At 42.4% G+C, this 16,727-nt stretch overlaps 1 protein-coding gene across 1 annotated transcript in view; it reads left to right on the top strand.

Moving 5' to 3' along the window:
- The window catches only part of COL6A5 (collagen type VI alpha 5 chain), a 131,356-nt gene that overhangs the window by 75,368 nt on the left and 39,261 nt on the right, over positions 1–16,727 (top strand). The window contains 10 exon segments of the mRNA XM_041733569.1: positions 2,627–2,662; positions 3,159–3,221; positions 4,676–4,738; positions 5,978–6,040; positions 6,650–6,712; positions 8,162–8,212; positions 8,341–8,376; positions 10,109–10,171; positions 11,416–11,478; positions 16,630–16,665. Coding sequence (XP_041589503.1) covers positions 2,627–2,662; positions 3,159–3,221; positions 4,676–4,738; positions 5,978–6,040; positions 6,650–6,712; positions 8,162–8,212; positions 8,341–8,376; positions 10,109–10,171; positions 11,416–11,478; positions 16,630–16,665 — 537 coding nt within the window.

Below are 16,727 nucleotides of genomic sequence, written 5' to 3' on the forward strand. Positions count from 1 at the left end.
ATGAATAAATAAATAAAATATTTTTTTAAAAAAAGGTAATGTAAATATAAAAGAGCATCAAGCTTTTCTACCTCTTCCTTACCTTTCCAGTGAAGACCAGAATTCTCTATAAGGGTCAGAAGATCTTAAGTAGATGACAGATTTGAAGAATGCAAGCAAGCATAAGACACTGCCTCCTGTGTGATAGAATTCCAACTTAGGAAGTGAATTGTACTAGCTGTTGCCCAAACAGTGGATTGATGTGCTAAGAACCAGAACACTGGAAACAACATTCCAGACCTCTTGTTTTCAGCCTGCCACACACAAGTGCTTACTAATAATTGTGTTTATACTTTTATAGAGTTTATTTTGTGCCAAGTCCTGATCAGATCACTTTCAAATATTAAATCCTCATAACAAGCCTACTAGATAGATACTGTTATTATATCCATTTTATGGATGAAACTAATCAAGGACCCTTGGGCAGCTTGCCCAGGATCAGGATAGGTAGCAAGTGGCAAAACTGGAGTTTGAACCCAGACCTACTTACTCCAGAGTCTGGGGTCCTGGTCCTAACCTCCTGGCTAAGGCTTTTTGCCCAACTGCCCTATGCCACACAGGCTTTAAAGGGCAGTGTCAAGTTCAAAAGAGCCTGACTTCTAGGGACTCCTGGGTGGCTCAGCAGATGGGCACCTGCCTTCGGCTCAGGTCGTGATCCTGGGTTTCGGGATTGAGTCCCATATCAGGCTCCCTGTGAGGAGCCTGCGTCTCCCTCTCCTGTGTCTCTGCCTCTCTCTCTCTCTCTCTCTCTCTCTCTCTCTTTCTCTCTCTGTCTGTGTCTCTCATGAATAAATAAATATTTTTAAATATTTTTAAAAATATTTTATTTATTTATTCATGATAGAGAAAGAGAGAGGCAGATACACAGGCAGAGGGAGAAGCAGGCTCCATGCAGGGAGCCTGACATGGGACTCAATCCCGGGTCTCCAGGATCAGGCCCAGGGCTGAAGGTGGCGCTAAACCGCTGAGCTACCGGGGCTGCCCTAAATAAATCTTTAAAAAAAAAAAAAAAAAAAAAAAGCACCTGACTTCCAAAGACACATCCCTAACATATTGTTTGTATGTAGAATAAATGTTCTTTTGTCTTTTTTTAAAAGATTTTATTTATTTATTCATGATAGACAGAGAGAGAGAGAGAGAAAGAGAGAGAGGCAGAGACACAGGCAGAGGGAGAAGCAGGCTCCATGCAGGGATCCCGGGTCTCCAAGATCACACCCTGGGCTCAAGGCAGGCGCTAAACCACTGAGCCACCCAGGGATTCCCTCTTTTGTCTTTTTTAATGGAATTATGACATCACAGGGTAACAGTGGCCTCAACATCTGTTTGCTGTTTCTTCGCTGCTTTTTTCTTAGTCACATCAGGGTACAAACAGCTGCCAAGGTACAAGGGGTAACTTCTCCCAAAGAGCATTTGCATTTTGAAAGGAGAGCCCCTGAATCAGGGGGAGAACCCCAGTGGAGGAATTCCAATCAGCTAACCTGGGAGAGATGATACTTGGTCAGGTAATTCATTTGAAGGAATTCCAGAAGGTAGGCAGTTGAAAGAAAACTGATTCTGAAATAATGCCCATGACTACCTTTCTGATGCATGAATAGAATTTTTTAAAAGTCTTTGTCTTATTGCTAAAGTAATCGTAGTTGTTTATCACAACACAGGGTAAATTAATGGTTGAGATGTTCCCAAGCTCACTCAAAGGGGCAGGGATGAGGGGGGCACAAGGGTACAGATTTTTTTGTTGCTGTTTAGGAAGGAAGTTAGGATGTGGGGTCTGAATCATCCGCCTGATTGCTCTCTGGAAAGGACAGAGTGTGGCAAAGCAGCCACGAGGGGGAGGGCCTGAGCTGGCAAAATGGAAATCACCTCTGGTTAAGTGTAGACAGATTTCTGCCTCCGGAGGATCAGCCGGTTTCTCAGATAAGCACGCAGTGCTGTTGGAACACCGTATAGTAGAGCAGACCCCATCAGCCACTTCCTTCTTGTAGAATTCCATGACAAACCAACAAAAATATCTATTTATCTTTAAAATTTATTGCACGTAGTACATTTTGCTGCTTTCCTGCTTCCTCTGGTTAATTTTAATTCTCTTGTGTGGAGAAGAGGCCAAAACTTCCATGGGCCTTCACATGGGATGTGAGGCCCTGAATCTAACAATTTTTACTCTCCTCTAAGATACGTTCAGGGCGTAGGATACAGAAAGATGGATTGGACACAGCTTGTTCTCCTGTAGGAAGCCTCTGATTAGCAGGCAGTGCTTTGTGGGATTTGCTGAAGAGGGAAAGAGAGAAGACAGGTTCTTCAGAATGATCTGATTTTCCAAACAGCCTCCCAAATAATTGTCAGAGATTGTTCGACTGGAGCTGGATCTGTAATGACTTTCACACTGGCTTTCAATCAATCCCCCAAATGTTAGCCTGTAATGAAATGCCCAGGGTGAAAACTTGTCTTTGGAAAGAGCCTCAGGGAAGCCATTTCTGTGAGCTACTCATTACTTATGTCTGTCAGAGAATGAAACAGTCTGGTTTGCCTCTAAAGGCCCCTCCATCTGGATACATACACAACCCTAACACTTTTGCCTTTTCTGTTCCAGGGAAGGGAAGGCCGAAGGGGGTCCCCAGGGGCCTTGGTAAGTACCCTATTCTTTCTGCCCTCCATGGTAGATGGTTCCAAGGAGATTCCTCATATGCAGATGGCACTGGGAATGTAAGAGCATTTGACAGGGACTTTGTAGGAAGTGCAGAACATTAGGCATGGCCACACCAATGCCGGGCAACACAAGGGCCCCTCAGTTCAGCTGCTAGGAACTCGACAGGCCTGACCTAAGGCAGAGCCCCCTTCACGGACACCTCATAGACAAGAGGACCTGAGGGCCATTTGACTGCTTTTCACACGCACGCAAGGAATCAACTGCATGAGAGGAAATTCTTTACTAGAGTCAGAAACAATCTTGTGTTCCTTTTTCAGTATGGATATGAATAAAATCCTAGCAAAGTAAAGGGGGAGCCAAGATTCAGTCAAAATAGTACCTGTGTACTATGTATTACGGCACTAGACAGTATAAAGGGAGAATCTGTATGGAAACTGTGTAGAGAAAGTGTTAACACTGAAAATTCATCCATTAGGGGGAGCCGGGAAATCCTGGACCTCAAGGTACCCAGGGAGCTGACGGATTACAAGGCCCACAGGTACGTTGAAGAATTTCATAAATATTGATAAATAATGCTGAGTTATTCGGATGGGGAGCCTGTGGGTAGTTCTGTATAAAAACAAATAACTGAGAAGTGTTTAATATGCTCTTGCTCTCCTCCATGGTTCATGCTTCTGGAATTCTACATTTCCCTTCATGGGAGAGTGATTTCGCTCCATCAAACCTGCTCCTGTTTTGCATTTTCCTCCATTGAATAGAGGAAATGGATGCTCTTGTGTTCAACCTAGTATTGTATCAATTTGTTAGTAATGAATTATTAAGGCCTTAATATAATATTAGTAATCAGTATCAGGATCAACAGATTGGTTTTCCCTAACCGAAGCCCTGCACACAGATCCCATGAAGGAAAGTTAGGAATTGGAAATTGTTATTCAACTCATCTGAAGCTAATTCACAGGGAATGAGTGTGCTTTTAGGATATTACTGATAGGGCTTTACTTGAGCCATTTTTTTTCTTGGTCATACCATTACTGATACGGACACTGGAGTCAGGATATCTCTGTCTTTCATGTTAGAAAGGTGCTGGAGTCATCCCTAGATAATGTCTTTGTAACACATGGTATTTAGTTACCTTATGGAACTCACTTTAAGCCACAACTTGTCTGGAAGGTGTGTATAGCCCTAAGACCTTCTCAAGAATTCATTTTTCTTTTAGCAAGTTTCAGATGATTCACACTAAGGTAGAATTTGCTTTCTCTTGAGGGTTCTAAGGTCCCTGAATCAAGCCACCAGCTAGCAAATCCTTTAAATTGAATAACCATGGAACCAGCCTAGATCCATCCCCAGGCTTTGTAGGGAGAGGGGTGATATTACCTTGGCTACTCTGGGGTCCCTTTGATACTTAGAGAGTGAACCAAGGCCTAGTCCAGTGGATGCAGCAACCATTTTGCTCTGGGCAGCTGGGGTCATTTTATAGCTGGTGTTTTGATGGTGGGAAACTCTACTAACACTTCTAGTTTTTTCTTCCATGTGAGAGATCTATACGAGAACCATGTTTGATGGTAAATATAGTAGAAAATACGATGAAATTCCCTTGCTAAAATGTCCTTTTGTGTTAACGTGAAACAAATTTGCTCTCTATTTTACACATTGATGATGAGCATTCTGGCCCAGGTAACCTGCCCCAACAAATGAATCCATCTGACTGTTGTTTATGTCTTACTTCCTTCTTCTAAGGGTTTTATTTCTTCTTTTGGTCTCCTGTCCATTTCTTCCTGTCAGAGGGGATGGAGTCTTAGACCCAGGGAAGGATTCCTTGATAAGATCTATGCCATTGAGTCTGGGTCTCCTCTCCATTCCTATTGTAAGATATGCTTAACCTCAGACTTAAAGGTCTACTTGAAGGATTGGAACAGTGCTTTTCTGTGGATTTGTTTCAAAAGTATATATTCATTGCTTCACTACACTATGTTTCTTTTGTTATCACCAAAGGGATTAAATGGAATTCCTGGCAGGAAAGGAGAGAAGGGAAGCGAGGGGCATAAAGGACCTCAGGTAAGTGACTCAGGAACCTTAGAGTCAGCCATCTCCAGTGAGACCATTTCCTCTTATTTCAAAAACATTGTAATATATAGTTTATTTTTATGTTATCTACATATGGGGCATTTTATTTTTCAATCAACTTGGGTCAAAAAATTGGGGACAAATTTTTAACATAGCCTTGATTCCTTGCACGTCTCTTAAGCCATCCTCTCTCTCCTTCATTGGAGGTTTATTGAGAGGCACAGACCCATCACATCAGCCTGAGGAAAGCATTTAGAAGAATATGAATCTTGCTGACTTGCGGACATTTCAAAACCTGATACACTATTCAGGTTTTTCTGACTTTAAAAAATCTAGCTGTGTCATGCATATCTCCATTGATGGTAGATATTTGAAATTGAGTCTACAAAGATGCCTTGCTACCCAAATTGATTTGATTCCTCAGTTCAGCTTTGAATTCACCCTCTGAATCTCTTTGGTCCTTGAGTTTCTGACAGTGAGTAATAAGAGTTGGGATGGTGAGGGAGTCCTATGAAAAATGTTCTGAATTTGTTCACTTCTTTAGCTCTCCATAGCAAGAGCTCAGAAGACAAGGAATACATGTGTTTGCCCAGTTATTATTGTAGCATGTTTGTGGAAGATATCTTTGGCCATTTGCATACTGGGACTGAAACACATTCTGTTTTGGATGTACGCATGGTGCAGTGCACACACATGGCAATGTCTTGTTCTCACAAAATCAGTACATCACAACAAATTTGCTGCATTTAGAAATAACATTTGTCATGACAAGAGCACCTTTTTTTATTTCTCACTAAGGCCTCATACGAACTAGTGGAATCCCTGCTTATGCAGACTTGTGGTCTTCTAATCGGGTCTATACCCTGAGTCACCTGCTTTGAGTGCAGATGTCTCTCTCCCCTGGGTAGCTGGGTCTCTTATTAAGGAGGCATCAAGGAACTGTTGGAGGGCAGCCTGGGTGGCTCAGTGGTTTAGCACCGCCTTCAGCCCAAGTCCTGATCCTGGAGACTCTGATCAGGCTCCCTGCAGGGAGCCTGCTTCTCCTTCTGCCTGTGTCTCCGCCTCTCTCTATGTGTGTGTCTCTCATGAATAAACAAATTGTTTTTAAAATCTTAAAAAAAAAAAAAAAAAGGAGCTTTTGGAAATGACATGAAGAAAAGCAAACCTAATCTAATGCCTTTTCTAAGAATTCCTACAGTGACAACATATGTGTCTCCCAATTTCATTCAGGGCTCTTCTGGGCCAGTGGGAGCTAAAGGGAATGTTGGAAGTCCTGGGCCTCCAGGGAAAAAAGTAAGTGTTACCTCTTTAAAATTTCAAATACTGAGAAAAAAGTACCTCCCTTCTTTTCTTGATTTCCATGTTAATTCCTCACGTGATCTAGGCACCTTCAGCCACCTACCGGCTTTCTGCTGATGCATTCTTTCCCTTCCTTTGAGGAAAGAATTTCTAACTGCTTATCTCTTCCCTGAAACTGCTCCATTTCACAAAGAGACAAAGTGATCTCACACATCATAAAACAACTCTGGAAAAATCTCTTCCTTCGCCAATTTCCTGAATGCACGAATATACATGATGGCAGAGTCCGACAGGGAGAGAAAGGGTGTCCAGACTGAAATCTATTTGTGCATACAGTTCTCTAATTCACCCTACTGTCTCTGAAGTGGCTCTGTTGGAGAAAGTCAGACAGCAGACTATTGGTCCATTCAGAATCCCACTCACCTGCTTAAAACCTTTCAGTGGCTCTCTTCTCCAGCTTGGTGAACCTGGCACCTGTGCAGTCACCCTGGGGCTGAGCTCAGAAAGAAGGTCCTCTTGCTTGATTTAAGGCTCTGCTTTCACCATCTTGAAAGTCTTAGTTCGATTTTACTGATCTTGAGCTTTTCTTGTCTCACTTACTAGGGAGAATCTGGAATTCTTGGAGATCCAGGGCCAATGGGGCAAGCTGGACAGAGAGGAAGACAGGTATGAGGTTTTAGGAACCTTGCTTTTTTGCTATTCTAAAGACTCAGTTTGGTGGCAAAGAGAGGGGGACTGATGCCATCAGCCTAAACACCTGCAGTATTGAGAGGTATTTTAGGACCTCCTAAGAAGATACTGGGACATCCTCCCACGCCCTGCAGCTCTCATTCTATAGCTAGTGTGTCTGTTAAAGCCAGTGGAAAAGGGGGCATGCAGAGACGATAATGGATAAGTTACAGTAGGATATTTCAATATTTTCACAACCAGTATGGCTATATATATGCATGTCAGCTGAAAAATAGCACTGCCCATTTCTCGCCCTGTCTTGCAAATCTCTAGGGCAGCAACAAGAAGAGGGGAGTAGAGCCAAGAAATGAGCCATCTGTTCTAGTAACTTTGGCTGTACCAGCATCTCTGTCCATGGAGCAGCCAATATAGGAAAGATTTTTTCATTTCTTTTCAAAAATAATGTTTTTTATAAATGTTATATATAGATATTGTAGAAAAATGACTAGGCATAGAAGATGAGAAATGGGGAAGAAAAATTACCCATAATCTCACTCTTGACATATTTCTTATTAACATCCTAGAGATACCAAAACAAATTACTCAATTTTCCCCTCTTAAAAGTGTATCATGATTATATTTCTGTTATTATATTTCCCCCTAAGCATTATTTTAATAGCTTCAAAATAGCCTACTGAATATGTATACCTTAGTTCATTTGACCAACCTCTTGCTATTGAATACCTGATTTATTTTCAATCTTTTACTGCCATAAACAGCACAGCAATGAACATTCTTGAATCTAAATTTTTAGACAAAATCATAATTTCTATGTAGAAATTTCTAGAAGTAGCATAACTGGTTCAAAGAATGTGTGCCTATTTAAGTAAAGCTGAACTCTTTTACAAAGTACCCTCAGGAATATTCAAATGATGTATGCACCATGTGTTATGCAGGAGAATGCACGCTTCAGGGCATCCACACCCATAGTGGGTGTGTCACTTTCTTTTTTTTTAATCTTTACCAGTTTTATTAACAAGAAATAATATCTCATCACTATTTCAAATTGCATTTCTTTGGTTATTAGTGAAGATGACATTTTTCCATATGTCTATCAGCCATTTGCAATTCTTCTTTGTGGAAATTCTTTATCTATGCCCTTTGAATCAGCTCCTAATATTCCAGGGAAGTAACTGCTACTAACTCCTTTGGTCCTGACTGAGCATTTCTCTGCCCCCACAGTGTTTACAGAGTAGAGCTGGCCAAAGTACCAGAGTACATACCAGGAAATGAGGAGAACTTAGCAATGTGCATGTCCCCAGAGTTCAAGGTCACTGATAAGGCCCCCCCCTACCTGGAAGTCCCCAGTGCTTCTCTTCTGATACTAGTATAGATTGCGGCTAAGTTTCACTTTTGAGAAATTAAAATGAACTAATATTTTCACAGGGAGATGATGGCATCCCAGGCTATGGTCATATGGGACGAAAGGGCATAAAGGTAAATATGGAAAGCAATTATTTCTTTAATTGATGGAACAATTGATGCAATAAGTAAATACAAGAAGAAACAATCATACTGCAGAAGTGGTCTATTGATTTATTTATGTTTTCTGCTGCAAATTGTAGGGCCCAAGAGGATTCACTGGAGATATGGGGCAAAAGGTACTGTACACATGACTTTCTTTCGAAATGACCATGACCATGGGGCCTGCATGGCCCAGTGGTTGAGCGTCTGCCTTTGGCTCAGGTCATGATCCCAGTGTCCTGGGATTAAGTCCCATGTCAGGCTCCCCACAGGGAATCTGCTTCTCCCTCTGCCTATGTCTCTGCCTCTCTCTCTGTGAATAAATAAATAAAATCTTCAAAAAAATTTTCCATGATCTTAACTTTCTACTTGAGAATTAAGATTAAAGAAAACAAAAACAAAAAGCAAGGCAATCGTTTTGCCAGGGCTTCACCAACAAAGGACCATACTTAACTACTATGGATCTTTAAATTCGAAAAGATTGTCCTGTCCTTCATGGCTGGATATCCCTGGTCTTGAAACTCTACCTCTAGACATCCTCTCGAGTTTAGTCCTTCTGTCCTCTTGATTTCTCTGCCTCAGGGAGTCTCATTCCAAACTCTTGGCTTCTGCAATTGCTATCTGTTCTTCACTGCCCTTCACCTGGAAGGTGACAACAGTCTTTTCATTGGTCTCCACTTCCACCTTCTCACTGCATCGGTTAGTCCCAAACACCACTGTCACTCGGTATCTTCCATAGTGTAACCTACTCATGTTCCTCTCCTGAGCAGTTTTCAGAATTCCTCATTGCCTCCCAGATTGAAATCCACCTCCATGATCTACAACCAGACATACCTTCCATTTCAGTCCGAGTGGGTCCTGTTATGTCTGTTCTTATACACTGGAATTCTGGGATAAGATTTCCTTTTTTTTTTTTTTAACGTGTCCTATCTATAAGAGTGTCTTCCAATAGTTGGTGCTCAAATTAAAATACAAAATATGGATTACAAAAAATTGAATGTCTAAACAAATCAAATCAACTATAGGAAAACAGTCAATTTTTGAATCCTCTTAAAAGTGCTTTTAGGGACACCTGGGTGGCTCAGGGGTTGAGGGTCTGCCTTTGGCTTAGGGCATGATCCAGGAGTTCTGGGATAGAGTCCCACACTGGGCTCCCTGCAGGGAGCCTGCTTCTCCCTTTGCCCATGTCTCTGCCTCTCTCTCTGTATCTCTCATGAATAAATAAATCAAATCTTTAAAAAAAATGCTTTTAATGGATGAATTACCAGAAGAGATTCTTTCTTTAGCTAAAGAAGAGTGCAAAAAGGAACTATATAAAAAACTATTAGGATAAGAGTTCTCATTATAGAAGACCAATTTTCTAATAAAGGGAGAAAATTTGCATATTTCAATTTAGGGATAAATGTGAAATTAGTTTTTTGATAACCAGGTGCTAAAATTCATTTCTCACCAAGATCAGAGTAAATTTTTCTAACCTTCAGCTGTTTCAGAAATGATTCATGAATTTAGGAAGTAATTAATGATTTAGTATTTTCTGTAGTTAATACTCCATATGTTTTCTCTGATTTCAAGGATTTTTTTCTTTAGATACTTTTAGTAACTGATTGGGTAGCCATTGCCTTGATATTTATGCATAAATATTTGTATTCTTAGAAAATTAAAAATAGTTTGGGAAATATTTAAGTGTATTGATAACTTCGTTCCAAGAGAGGAGAAGTTGACATTTACTGTTTAATATATAGTATAGTTATAAGATCAATTCAATATTATATTAGAGAAAATTATTTTTATTCTTTTATAGCAAATATTTTAATATCTTGATTTCTTAAAAAAAAAAAATATCTTGATTTCTTATATCTGAATTTTTAGGGTGATGTTGGTGATCCTGGAGTTCCTGGAGGTCCTGGACCCAAAGGATATAGGGGATTAACAGTAAGTGACCTATAATTGCAGAAATAATAGATGTTTCCTTGGAAGACTCTGGCTTTTGTGTTGTAATAGTAAATGTGGATTATTGATCTAACCTAGGGCCATTGAAATGCTATTCCCTGACTGTGTGACCTTCACCACACCTTTTCAGGGTCTCTATTTCTATAACATGAGACTTGAACTTGACACCAAAGATCACTTTCAGCTCTAAAATTCTCTATGGTTCCATGAATCTGAACTATTTTAAAGATTTATAGATTGATAACTGGCTGTTCCAAGAAATGTCAGTGCCTTTAGTATTTTCTAAGACACATTAAAGCCCAGAATATTAACCCTGAATGGAAATGCAGCGGACTTCTTCCCACTGTGTCCCTGAGAGTTTTCTGACAATTCCACTACCCATAACCAAGGTCATCTAGGGTATTCATTTTAAGGAAAGCTGTTGAGATCTTCTAATTATCATAGAGTAGAATGTTACAGTTTTTTAAAAAACAAAACGCTGAGCCAAGCATCTTTTCATTTTGAAGTGTGAGCATGATATCAGTGGTCATTATCAGCATGAAAGAGATGCAGTTCACCAGGTATTTTCCATCTGGCTGGACAAATTTCATTAGCATCCATATCCATCACCGAGAAGCATGAGAATGGTACCGCCCACCCACATCCTTTTATGTATGGGGAGAATTATTTTTTGTATTTGATCCTTTGCAGATGGGAAGTTTTTAATTAGATCTCTGTGTGCCCTAGTATATTTGTTTGTTTGTTTTTTTAGTACCAATCCTAGTTTATGACTAATTTACATTCCAATGCACAACCAGTGCCAGAGCAAAGTATGTTACTAAATGGAGAGGCTAAGAGGGAAATGGATGTTTTCCAATGGTTAAGAATGGCTATTTATATTATAAGTAAGGCATTTACTTGACTTGAATTAATGGTTGCTTTCTTTAAAAACATTTTTTCTCTAAGGAGTGCCTGGTGGCTCCATGGGTTAAGTGTCTGGCTCTTGATTTCAGCTCAGGTCATGATCTCAGGGTTTTGGGATCAAGCCCTACATTGGGCCTTTGCTCAGCCTGGAGTCTGCTTGAAATTCTCTATCTTCCTCTCCCTCTACCCCTACCCCTGCTCACGGGGCTCTCTAGATAAATAAATAAAATCCTTAAAAAAAATGTTTTTTAATTGTAAAATCTCATTAAAACTGAGAAAGTTTGATAGACAGTGTAAAAACTAAATCATGTTCCTATCTGCAGCTCACTGTTGGCCGGAAAGGTGAGGAGGGATCTCCAGGACCCCCAGGCCCTCCTGGACGAAGAGTAAGTACACCATGAGAACTAAGTAGCCTATACTGGTCTCTAGGATGTTCCCTGGAAGGGGTACAGAATTTAAAGTCAGACCGCTGGGTTCAAGTCCAAATTCTGCTTCTTGCTAGCTGTGTGCCCTTGGGCCAGTCACCTGGTCTCTCAGTTTACTTCCAAAATGGGGATGACATATCCTGTCCTACCACCTCAGAAGGTAGCTTAAGATCAGGTTCTCAAATGTGAGCACTCTTTGTGAATGATAAAGCTCAATGCAAATATTAGCTGTTACTGTTTTGTTTTGTTTTTTGGTTTTTTTGCTAAAGCTTAAAAATAGGGATGGGAATGCATAAGCTTCATAAAGGTGTCCTGGCAAAGTTCCATCATGCAAGACAAGTTGGTGGTTTCCCAAATCACTCTTGTTGCCTTCCCATCTTCAAAATGTAGACTCCAGAGAGATTTGGAAATATAACTGCAGCTTCCCGCTATGCTTCCACTGCAAGAGAAATGTCACCTCTGGAAGCATTCCCAGGCAGAGTCAGGCACATCTCCCAGTGATGAAACATCCATATCTCTATTTTAGTGCCTCTCATGTTATCATAATGATTTATTTACACACCTCTCTCCCCTGATGAGCATAATCGGGTAAGAACTAAAAGTTGCCAACACCTGGGTTTGTGTAGGAGGTGCAGGAAGCATTGTGTACAGCATGGAGAAACAGTTTATCTTGTTTTGTGCATTCTGAATGTTTTATGACTACCTGTAGGGGTTCTTTGACTTGGGATCTTCTAGAGAAAACTAAAGCATGGATGTTTTGTGGATGACAATAGTATGAGAGTCAATTGGCTGTAAAGGATACTCTAATACATCCTTTTTCTTTCACATTAAGGAACTAGTGAATATGTAACCTCCTGGGTGAGAACCTAGTCTCTGAGTCATACTGATCTGGTCTGGATTTCTCTCCTTTCCAGATTCTGGAGCTCCCATGTGGGGGTCTGCATCTTCCCAGCCTAGTGCTTGGCACTACTGGTCCACTAGAGTATGGTTTCACTGTCTTGAGCTTGCTGGTCTGCCAGAACACAGCTTCTCTGACTTGGGCCCTGCTGGTCTTCTAGAATCAGATTAGCTTATTTGTCTTGAGTTCTAAATCCTCAGCCTCTACTTAAGAGCTTGCTCAAATTCTTCTCCAACTCTGTCCTTTAGGACAGATGCTCTGAGCTCTGATCCTCTGTAAGATGTGGGCTGCTTATCTATTTATTAGTCAGAAACTTCCTCTCTCTGTTTAAATGTCTGTGCATTCTTTTCTGTCTTCTGCAATAGCCTACAAAAGGAAGGATGAAACTCTGCATCTCTTAGTGAGACATGTAATTTCCTGATTCTGGTTAGGAAGAATCTGGGCTCCCAGTGGGTAGAATTTTTTTTTTTTTTTTTTTTTTTTTTGCAATTAGCAAGAGGGTTTATTGGACGTTTGCGCAAACGGGCTCTCCGCCTCCGAAGAGGAAGAGAGCCCTGATTAGTAATTACAGGTATCTTTTAAAGGCAAAAGGGAAAAAAAAACCGCTTAAAGACAAAAGAACCTCGGGAGTTGCATAGCATTCAGGTTATTGATTTCACAGAGGGTCAACATGAACCTATTCAGGGACATTCCAATCAGGGTGTGGGGGGAAATGGTTTTCTTATTGTAAACAGAATGCTTTTAGTTGCTAAAATTTCAGGAAGACGCCTGGATGGGCTGCCTCTGGATTAGGGCTGGCCCTACTTACAAGGGGGGAGGTTTCTTCATTCCCTCCTCTTGTTTGGGCTGATTTTAACCTTAAAATCTTAGGGAACATTTATTTCTTCAGTTTGGAGGGCCCGACATTGCTGAGTTAATACCAGAGCTTGGGTAATAAACAATCTTTTTCGGATTAACTGGAGCGGCCAGTTGAGGACTCAGGGGCCGAAAGTTAGCAGCAGGAGCAGGATAACTAGAGGGCCCATAATGGTAGAGATTAGGGTGGTCAACCAGGGAGACTGATTAAACCAGCTTTCAAACCAGCCCTGCTGGGCCTCCCGGTCCCTTTGTCTTTTATTTAACCTTTCCCTGAGTTTGGCCATGGAGTCTCTGATGACTCCAGAATGGCCTGCATAGAAACAGCATTTTTCTCCTAGGGCTGCACACAGTCCTCCCTCTTTCAGGAATAGTAAATCCAAGCCTCTCCTGTTTTGAAGTACTACTTCTGAAAGTGAGGTGAGGGACTGTTCTAACTTAGAAACGGACTGCTCTAGTGCCCGTAGATCCTCATCTACAGCTGCCTGGAGTTCTATATAACGTCGTGAGCCCTGGATCAGAGCAGCTGCGCCAGTACCCACCCCAGTAGCGACCCCTAGTCCCAACATAACGGCTAGGGTTAGGGAGACAGGTTCGCACCAAAAACGGGTGGGATGTTCATTATACTGATTTTCTAGAGTTTCAGCAGGGTGATAGAACACCCTGGGTATGATCTGCACCATGACACAGAAGTCGTTTGAGCTATTTAGAACCTTAGCTGACACACAGGGGGTGAGGCCTTTGTTGCATGCCCACCAAGTTCCCGGCTGGGGCTCCAGGTAAGAGTCAGTCCCTAAAATCGGGGCGGTAGTATTGCAGAGTTCCTGGTAACCCCGGGTGAGTATAGTTAGCCTTGACAGTGATGTAATCCCAGGAGGAGGAGGGCCTCTCATCCTGTGTCTCCCTAGTCTCGCACCCCCAATTTTTACAATAGAAGTATTCCCCCCCACAGGTGGGATTTAGCCTGCGATCTCTGTGGTACCCGGGACAGACATAAAAGGGAAGAGTGCTTAGCATGGCCCTTCTGTCAGGCGTGCCACATCCTCCCCATGGGTCTAATCCCAGTCGCCCTGGAGGGCTTTCTCGGTTAGGGGCTCTAGAGGTGTCGAAGTATCCCTCTAGGTCCCATGGGCTAGGGGCCCCTATGGTTAGCTTGCATAGGTCAGGATATAGGTTAGGCCACCAGGTTCCCACGGGGGCGGTCTTAGTTATAGACCAGACCTCGTCACCCCCAGACGTTAGTACCTGCCAGGTTAACCTTTTGAGGGCATGAGGGTCACCTTTGGCGGAGGTGAAGAGCGCTAGGAGAGGTAGGAATATAACAACTGTCATTGAACAATTTTTTGAAAGTCTTATCTTGAGCGGGTTTTGGGTGCAGTGGAGCTTCCATTGGGGTGGCTCGTCCGGTCCGTCCTGGCTGGCGTCAGCGGTGCTCGTTGATGGGGCGCGCTTGACGTGTGAGGCGTGGACCCAAGCAGCAATGCCGTCTACCTTTAAGGCGGTTGGGGTGGTCAGTAGTACAGTGTATGGGCCCTTCCAGCGGGGCTCAAGCGTCCTGGACTGATGTCTCCTGATGTAGACGGAGTCACCGATCTGGAACAGGTTGTGTCTCCGGGGCGGTAGACAGCCCCGCAAGGGGTTTCCAGATCTGGCGCTGGATAATCTGGAGCGCCTTTAGCCTGTCCTGGCGATAGAGACGGAGCCGCTCCCTCCCAGCAGCAGTGTCGTAGTCCCAGGTCGGGCGAACCAAGGGGGAAACGTCCTCAATTTCATTAGGCAGCTGGGTCGGCCTCCCATCCGCCCCGGGGCCGTTTTTCTGTAGACGGGCGGTCTCTCCTCCGTGGTGAGGAGAGTCTGCAGGAGCTGATCAGGGTGTCCATTGGGTCCTGGCTGAAAGACCGGGGCCTTCACCTCCTACCGGTCTTAGGATTGAGCCTGGGGCGTCTCGGATCCCGGACGAGCCCCCAAATGTTGGACCCTGGCTCACGGGTGCCAACGTGTCCCGGTGGACGCCCCAGAGACTCAGACCCCAGACAGGCAGATGCAATTAGCAAGAGGGTTTATTGGACGTTTGCGCAAACGGGCTCTCCGCCTCCGAGGAGGAAGAGAGCCCCCAGTGGGTAGAATTATAGATGCCACACTTCTGGAAGCACCAGCAGCACACAATGGGCCATCTCAGCATTCAGCAGACATTTAACTGTTTATTAGGTGGATTGATGCATGGATGGTTGGATGGATGGATGGATGGATGGATGGATGGATGAATGGATCAATGGATGTATTGATAGATGATGGTTAGATGTACAGATGACCCAGCTGTCATTCAGAATAGGAGTTCTTAGACTGACATCCCTGGTTGAGCTTCTGAGGCCAGTGAAATTGTATGAGTGTAAGCTTGTAATAGCATTTTCTGGAGCCAGCATACTAGCATTCACCAGCTGCCCAAAGAGACCTATGTGCATTGAACATGTTAAGAACCGCTGCCAAGGAGAAGGCTGATCCTGATAAAGGAAGTAATAAGGGGAAAAGAGAAAATTTCAAGCTGTGAAAAAAAGCATTGCCATTCTTTTAGGAAGCTTCCTTGATTCATTTCAGGCGATTATGTGTACTCCTTTGTTTATAACCTCTCACATTTATGAGCTTACTTTTTGGGTGTAATGCTCTTCTTTTGTGTAATGCCTATTTTGCCCTGTAAAATGTCTCTGGTTCTTTCACATATGTAGAGGTTGCATGCTACCACCTGCATTTTAAATGACTTGATTTGTAATACATCTGTACCTCTGAATTCTCAATAAATTCCTCTCCTTGTGGCATGCTTTGGGAAGCCTGTTGTTTACATTTCAAGTTTTCTCATGAGAAGTACCTTCTAAGTGTTATTATATCTTTAGTACAAGCATCTTTAAAAAATACTTTTGGGGCACCTGGGTAGCTCAGTGGTTGAGCATCTGCCCTTGGGACAGGTCATGATCACAGAGTCCTGGGATCAAGTCCCACTCAGGCTCCCTGCAGGGAGCCTGTTTCTCCCTCTACCTATGTCTCTGCCTCTTTCTCTCTGTATCTCTCATAAATAAATAAAATTTTTAAAAAGAAAAAAGAAAGAAATACTTGTTTCTTTACTTCTCACCTACAAAAGTAATTCAGTTCACTCTGAGCAGACATTAGCTTAACTGATCTAACACTGAAACAAAGAAGCTTGCACCTTGATTAAGTAGGGACATAGCATTGTAATCTACCAGTTCAGGAATAATTTAATTGCTCTCTGCCAGCTGTGTTTTTAAGAGTGAAGGTTTTTTTTCTTTACTCTTGTTCTGTCACTCAAATTTACATACCAATAACTTGCTCTGGTTTTGTTTTCCTAGGGCATGAAAGGCATGGCAGGGAAGCCTGTATATTCTGTACGTATTCCTTATTCACAAATGAAAGCCTAACCAGTCCAATAGCAAATAAATATGGCAAC

This window comes from Vulpes lagopus, chromosome 19 (genome assembly GCF_018345385.1).
Source record: "Vulpes lagopus strain Blue_001 chromosome 19, ASM1834538v1, whole genome shotgun sequence".
Lineage (NCBI taxonomy): Eukaryota > Metazoa > Chordata > Mammalia > Carnivora > Canidae > Vulpes > Vulpes lagopus.